This window comes from Primulina eburnea, chromosome 2, assembly GCF_022965805.1.
Source record: "Primulina eburnea isolate SZY01 chromosome 2, ASM2296580v1, whole genome shotgun sequence".
Classification (NCBI taxonomy): domain Eukaryota; kingdom Viridiplantae; phylum Streptophyta; class Magnoliopsida; order Lamiales; family Gesneriaceae; genus Primulina; species Primulina eburnea.
This window is the reverse complement of record NC_133102.1, coordinates 35803170-35810863: the sequence shown is the minus strand read 5'-3', so window position 1 is coordinate 35810863 and position 7694 is coordinate 35803170. Positions and strand designations below refer to the sequence as shown.

Genomic DNA, 7694 nt, shown 5'->3' with positions numbered 1-7694 from the left:
AAAGTCAAACTAGGAGACAGCCAAGGAACCATTAACCATTCATCGCGCTTATACATGTTAATTATTGGCGGCGTTTATTAATTTTTTAAATTTGTAATTAAAAGAAATCGAAATATGACGTTCAACATATATGATTTAAAAAATTTAAATTATATTATTATTATCACTATAAATTTTAATAAAATGAGAACATTTGGTCATTCGATCTCTATAAATGTGAATGTCATTCGAGAACTATTACTGTACGTGAGATATGGATTGGACTCATGAATAGATACAGAAAAAATAATTGTCCTAACAGTTTCATCTCTATAATGATATAGGCTCAGTTTGGTAAGAGGGATTAAGTTTGGATTGTCAGTTAGTCTTATGTTTGGTTACTTTTTACAAATATGACATTGAGTAATTGTAGGACAATTAGTTTGATTACCTTGGACAATGTATCCCTGCATTCAAGTTGGATTAGTTTTGTCCGAGTACACTTTTAAAAAAAATGACCAGAATACCCCTTTCCGTGAATTTAAAAATTGCAAGTGGGGGAGTCTTTTCTTCTGAAAAAAAACGCTGCACATGAGCCTCACAATTGAAAGAGCACAACCCGATCTTCATCGCTCGTAGAAATATCCGACGAAATTCGAAGGTTAGTGAAATATAATGTTTTATATATTACAGGTTTTGAAGGAATTTGTGAATTTTCAGGTTGCGACTAAATTTTGTATGAAATAAACGAAAATATTTGTGTTTTTTTTTTGTGGGATTTTGGGTACAAATGTGTTTTACGAACAGATTATAGCTTTGATGCCGGTTGTTGGTTTGTTCTTCTACTGTTATTTTTTTGTTTGACAGTTTCTGTTGCAACTCGTGAGAACTTATGTTCCTGTGATAGTGTAGGAGTTATTATTGTTTATCAATTTCTCTTCGTGTGTTGTACAGCCAAAAAATGGATGATTTTTTGTCATGCTACAGATTAAACTGATATACAAGAGTTCCCACTTTGTTAACTCTGCTTGTGAGCTTGTGTTTTTTATGTAGTTAACTTTTATTACATTTGCTAACTTTTATTACATTTGTTAACTCAAGTGTGGAAAATGGAGCGTAGTCATCCTAACATTAGAATTTTTCTGCTGATGCACCAAATGATGGTCCGTACAATTTTTTTGGTATGTCTTTTAATACGACATCGCACGAGATGTATCGCCGAACGACGTCGACAAGCACGTAGAACGTCAGTTTCTTACAACATGACGCAAAGAGTGACAGCACAAATGAACCATTTGAGAAGAATTATTGACATCGGAGATGTGCAATGTGTAGTGAATTTGAGGATGAATAGAAACTCGTTTGCACAACTATGTTACTTGCTTACCCACGTCGGCGGGCTAGACCATTCTAGATATGTTATGACCGAAGAAAAAGTGGCTATGTTTTTGTCTATTTTGGCGCATCATAAAAAAAACCGAGTCATTGGTCATGATTATCTACGAAGTGGTCAAACAATCAGCACCCATTTCCATGAAGTTTTAGGGTCCGTATTGAAGTTACATTCTATACTGCTTGTGAAGCCTTCTCCAGTCGATGAAACCTGCACCGACGAGACATGGAAATGGTTCAAGGTAATATGAACATTTGTTGAACAGTACTTAGTAAAAATTTCATTTTCCATGTTGTACGTTCAATAGCTTACAGTAGTCAGCTTCATACATGTTAATATTGTTTACGTAATTGATTTTTCAGGGTTGTGTTGGTGCGTTGGATGGTACATATATAAATGTTCATGTGCCTATGTTAGAGAAGGGAAAGTATAGAACCAGAAAAGGAACCATTGCCGTGAATGTTTTGGGAGTGTGCGACCGAGATATGAATTTCATTTATGCTCTCTGTGGGTGGGAAGGATCTGCAGCGGATGGCCGAGTTCTTCGTGATGCATTATCACGTGACGACGGACTTAAAGTTGAAAGAGGTTAAAATATTGTGTCACATTAGCTTGTTATTCGAAAGTACGGTTCTTTTAATTCGTTTTTATAATTTCTTTGAATCCAGATTTATTAACATAATATTTTAATTGAATGTTAGGTTGTTACTATTTGTGCGATAATGGATATGCAAACGTCCAGGGATTCTTGACTCCATACAGAAGAGTACCATACCATAGGGATGCTTGGGGCAATCGCACAAATGCTCCACAGAATTATAAAGAACTCTTCAATTGGAGACACAGCAAAGCTAGGAATGTGATTGAAAGAGCCTTTGGCTTACTTAAGAAAAGATGGGCTATTCTTCGAAGTCCTTCTTTCTACCCACTTAAAACTCAGAACAGAATCATAATGGCTTGCATTTTGCTACACAACTTCGTCCGAACTCAAATGCCGGATAATCTTGTTGACGAGATTGAAGAGGAGACATTAAGCCCGATGCCACCGAATGAGAATTACTTTATTGATGATTTTAATTCCTCCGATGCATGGGATGTGTGGAGAGATGACTTTGCAATGTCGATGTACCACAACTAATGAGACTGATATAAATTATTGTATCTGTATTGGAAACTTGATTTTATGTGCTACTTATGTACTGTCTTGTTTGTGAAACCAAATGTTTGTTGAAATTTCTTTTCGATTATTTATTGTAGTTCCAATTATGTTATCAAATATGGTTATCCTTGTGCACAAATATAATGTTTCATCTCAACCGTCTAACTGTTGACATTAATGTGTAACAGGTTAAAGTGGTACTAACATTCGCAGCAATGGATAGCACAAGTGTCACTTCGAAAGGTAAAAAACCAGATAAGTTGCGACGTAGTTGGACAGAACCAGAGGAACAAGTTCTAATTGTGGCGCTGAAAGATTTAATAAGCAAAGGATATAAAACGGAGAACGGATTCCGTAATGGTTATTTACCTTTATTGGAATCTGCATTGAGGAATGCATTCAAAGATTCAGATTTACGTGGACATCCCCACATAACTTCGAAGATACACGTGTGGAAGAAACATTATGGATGTTTGACATCCATGCTGGCGAAAAGTGGGATTGGTTGGAATGACACAGAAAACATGATTGACGCTACAAATGAGGCATGGGACGCGATACTCAAGGTCATATCTTAACTTTAAATTTATAATTTACGTTTCTCAAATGTATACGCTATTACGATGAAGATATTTCAGGTCGACAATAGTGTTCATGTACTGCGTTACAAGCGGTGGCCACACTATAAAGATTGGTGCGAAATCTTTGGCTATGATAGGGCAACAGGGGATCGAGTGGAGACATTTTCAGCTGTTGTTCATGACGTCTTAAATATGACTGAGCATGAACCGATTCACATGGAATTTGGCATGGGCGACTTTTACAGGCCACTAGAAGGAGATGGTGAATCAGTTTCCGTAGCTCAGAGTCTCCCCTCAAACCCAAGTGGAGGTTCGAAGCTGAGGTCAAAGAAACGCAAGCAAATAGACGACGTTGACAACCAAATTGTTGCTGCGATCAACAATTTAGCTGATATCACGAAGGAAACAATGTCAAACCTAATCAAAGAAATGGCATCCGATTCTAAAATCGAAAATGCTATGGATAGTGTGTTGGCCACATTAGGGACCATTCCAGAGTTGACTTCGGACAACAAAGTGCGTGTCGCGGAGCTACTTGTGGATAACCCCAACAAACTAGCTTTGTTCTTGCGGCTTGATCGTGAAGGAAAGATCAGCTTGATCAAACGACTACTAAATCCCTAACCTCACATGGTAAAGGGTACTATTTTCAGTAATGTTATTAAAGTTACGACTTGTTTTGTAATGACCCGTAATCTTCTGTTTTGGGATCTTGTCACTTGGTTACGATGATGTGTCGGGTCATATATTTTTGCGACACTCGTACCATATCAGTGTTTGAAGTTCATATAATGGACACATGTGGGGTTTGAAGATATTACTTGTCTGTGTATGTATCTCGGTATTGCCCAATGGTATTCGGAAGACTGGTTATTGGAGTTACGATGATATGCAGGCTGTTACTTTACTTGTCTTTGTCTCTATCTCTGTAATTTTCAATGAATTCTTTTTCCTTGTCGCCGGTCCTCCTTTCCATGTGTGATGTGGAAATTATGATACTAAACTATGGGACAAGTGTACTGTTTTCAACTTTAAAACTCATGCTATCTCAACAAATTATTCTTTATGGCCACCACCATCTACTATGTTTCCGTAGTGTAGTTTCCATTTCCCTACCACACCAATATATCTGAAATATAGAACTATCGAATAATTTTTTTCAAATCATTTTCAGTTTTGAACTTGTTTTGTAGTACAATCGACTCCTCCTCTTTACTTCAAGAAATAATTAATGCTAAGGCATATGGGACAATTGGGTCACAATTGAGTTGAGGTAGCACAGAAAGAGTATCAAATATTTTTTACAAATTACAATGAACTAAACTACTTCACTATGTGCAGCTTGCTGGCCATACTTTATACTTTGACATACATTTATTTCTTGTTGTCGAAAACAGAATGTATGCATCCATAAAACAACCACAATTACCATTTCATTTTTATCCACACGTTGCTGTAACATTCAAAATACAAGTTCGTACGAACACCGCAACGACAAACCTACTACAAAACACACACCACCTACGACTGTCCGAGTCAAACTACATACCGATTAATACACGACATATTCCACCAGTGCAGATCAAAAGGGTAGAATAGTTATGATACAGTCGTACGAAGTTTCAAGGGGAGTGCGCTGACTCTTCCGAGCTACTTATCAGTACATATGCATTTGTTTCCTGTGGACGTATGGTTTTCTTTGAAGGGCGACCACTGGAATGGCTGGTGGAACGTTTGTTGCAGGCTTTCAAAGGAAGCATGTTAGGTTTGTAGTAGTCATCCACTAACTTCTTGCACAGATGGTTGTTGGTAGTGCCAATGTCTGGGAAATCTGAAACTTTTAACGGAACATGCTCCCCTTCCTTGCGCACAGAAGAATGTAGTCCTTCTCCAGTCACTTCTTCATCATCAGAGATGTTGATCACTTCCACTTTGTACGTGCTAGTTACACTTACATCTGAAGTTGATTTGTATGTAACAGACATGTTGTTGGTATGCTGCAGAAAGAAGGAAAAAAAGATCAACACATAAGACCTTGCATACAAGACTGTGAGAGAAGAATGTGGACTACTTTATATACCACAAGCACATTAAACATTGTTTACCAACCCAAGAGTAAATGGTTGTCATTCAATAGAGATATAGGATCAATTTGATTTGATATGTCAACATATGTCAACATCTATGCTCATAATGTTTTTTTTGAAAGTGATGAAGGCTACAAAATGTTCTCTGCATTTATTATGTGCAGGTTGATTTGATGCACACTTGGTTAACACAACATTCATGTTCAACCACTACAAAATATTCGGTATAGCACTGCTAATATTAATGACTAGTTGAAGAGCAATTTTTAATTCAAAACACCTTTTACGGATAACATAAAACAACAAACCATTAAAATAGGTTCTCCTACCAATTACCATAAACAATATGATTAATTTTGAAAAATATATCACAAGTTCACCGAAATCTACTGCAGATTGAACAGAAATAATATGAATGGTTACCTAATATACGAAGGTTTTCTCCTCTCCCAAAGTTCAGACTGCTCATCAAATCACCACTGTCGACGGAAAACTGGATCATTGTAGATATAAATCCTCATCCTGTAAACTGTATTCAGGAAAACCAAGAAGGTGTACACTGGAAAATACAGTGATCATATTTGCAAGAAAGTTAGTTCCCCCTTCACATGCTTCTGTTGTGTATATGAGTAAAATAAAATAGGTGGTCTGAAGATCAAACAAACAAATGAACATAAAGTTAGGAGTCATGAAATGCACACAACATATATGTGTCATATGTCAACAGCTATGGAATTACATGTCTTAGAATTGGACAAAACAACTTCCACTCACCAAAAGAATATTTACAAGAAATGCAATATTTCAGAATTTTAGGAGCAGGACTACAATGACGAGGAGAAGAACGCAGATCAACGCGCATATGAACCCAAAACAACAACAAACATGATCACGTGAATAAGGTGTGCTCTTCATGCTATGGTTTTCTAACTCATATCTTGTACGTGAGATGCCACGGTCCATGTCGCATGATTGCTTGCTGCCATGTGGAATAGGTTCTCTCGAAGGACGAGCATGTGGCCCGGAGGATGAGTTCATTGACTCCTTCTTACAAAAGGTTTGAGTACTAGTATGACTGCAAACCTCGTCAAAATTAGTTGAGTTATGTTCAGATGTATACGACTTTTGTTCGGTGGGTGACACATTCCTTCCATGATTTTCAAGATACCAAGAAAAACTGTTCCGATGCTTGAGTCCAGCGGGACAAATATAGTAATAGTGACCTGGACGAGTTGAGTAATCCCCAGCTTTACGTAATATCATTGCACCGTTTCCACAATCGCACAGCGGAGGGGTCTTGAGTTCCATTATACCTGTAAATGGGTACATAAAACTTTAAACTTCGTATACACACTAAGAAATTATACTTACGTTGGATGCTTTAAGCACAATTACGTATAGGAACATCTTTGTTGTAAAATATGTATGAATAATAAATTGTTTTTCCTAACCATAGTGGGAAGAAATTGGATTTCCCAAACGCAATCTATTATCTTTTTCACAAATAGCATTCAAATGCAAAAAAAAAACCCATGTACGTGAAACATCAATGAAACAAGTAATTAACCGGAAAAAATAAAAAAAAAGGAACGTAAACATACAAAAAAATACTGTACGCGTTGAAAGCGCAAAACTTTTTCAATTTTTGTTTCTGTCGAAGTCGAAATTAAATGATTACTCGAATAATAATTTCGGAAATTACTCACAACAAAACTTACTGGGAGTTAGATCTTGATTTCTTGCAATGGTCCGAACGACGTTTGTACCTATATATTCTGAGATGAGCTACAAAAAAAAATTAATCAGAATAACACGGATAAAAATTACGGGCAGGTAGATCTTGAATTCTTGCAATGGTCTTGATTTCAGGTGGGTTTCTGCGATGACCTATGAAAATATTTAAACAGAAAACAAGGATCTCACCTTTCCTTTCGTTCTTCAGGGAGGAAGAAAATGTAGATTTTTTCGAAATCGCGTTTGATTCTTTCGCAAACACGCAGTAGGCTGGTTTCTGAGATGACCTGTAAGAAAAAATTTAGCACAATAACACGGATCTCACCTCGCCGGCCGATCTTCACGACCGAAGCACCTGGAGAGGCAACTGGAGAGGCTTCCGAAATCGCACATGTAGTGCGTCTGATTTTTTGGGAAAACAGAGAGTAGGTTGAGGGACAAGTAAACAGTGATGGGAATTACTTTAAAATAAAAGCAAGGGTATTTTGGTCAAAATTAGGTTTGTCATGTTTTTATCCCTCTTTTTAATTTCACACCAAACATGAAATTCCATATCTATCTTTTTACATATATTATCCTATCAAACATTTATCACGCAAATTATCAATCATTCAACTATTACTGTACGTGAGATATGGATTGGACTCATGAATAGATACAGAAAAAATAATTGTCCTAACAGTTTCATCTATATAATGATATAGTTTATTTGTTTGTTAAGATCAAATCCCGACAAAAAAATCAAATAAAATATTACACGT

At 36.6% G+C, this 7694-nt stretch overlaps 2 protein-coding genes and 1 long non-coding RNA gene across 3 annotated transcripts; 2 read left to right on the top strand and 1 right to left on the bottom strand.

The window, feature by feature from the left end:
• Positions 1-1226: 1226 nt before the first annotated feature.
• On the top strand, positions 1227-2510 carry LOC140824257 (uncharacterized). The gene is made up of 3 exons (XM_073185854.1): positions 1227-1613; positions 1735-1960; positions 2074-2510. The coding sequence occupies exons 1-3, from the start codon at positions 1242-1244 to the stop codon at positions 2508-2510; spliced, it is 1035 nt and encodes a 344-aa protein (XP_073041955.1). The 5' UTR covers positions 1227-1241.
• Positions 2511-2746: 236 nt separating this feature from the next.
• Positions 2747-3736, top strand: LOC140824256 (uncharacterized). Its single transcript, XM_073185853.1, has 2 exons — positions 2747-3097; positions 3170-3736. Exons 1-2 carry the CDS (start codon positions 2747-2749, stop codon positions 3734-3736), a joined length of 918 nt encoding a protein of 305 aa, XP_073041954.1.
• Positions 3737-5958: 2222 nt separating this feature from the next.
• LOC140824665 (uncharacterized) lies at positions 5959-7308 on the bottom strand. The gene is made up of 3 exons (XR_012116430.1): positions 7123-7308; positions 6918-6984; positions 5959-6512 (listed from the first exon to the last, which is right to left on the bottom strand). It is a non-coding gene; the product is annotated as an uncharacterized lncRNA (long non-coding RNA).
• Positions 7309-7694: the final 386 nt, after the last annotated feature.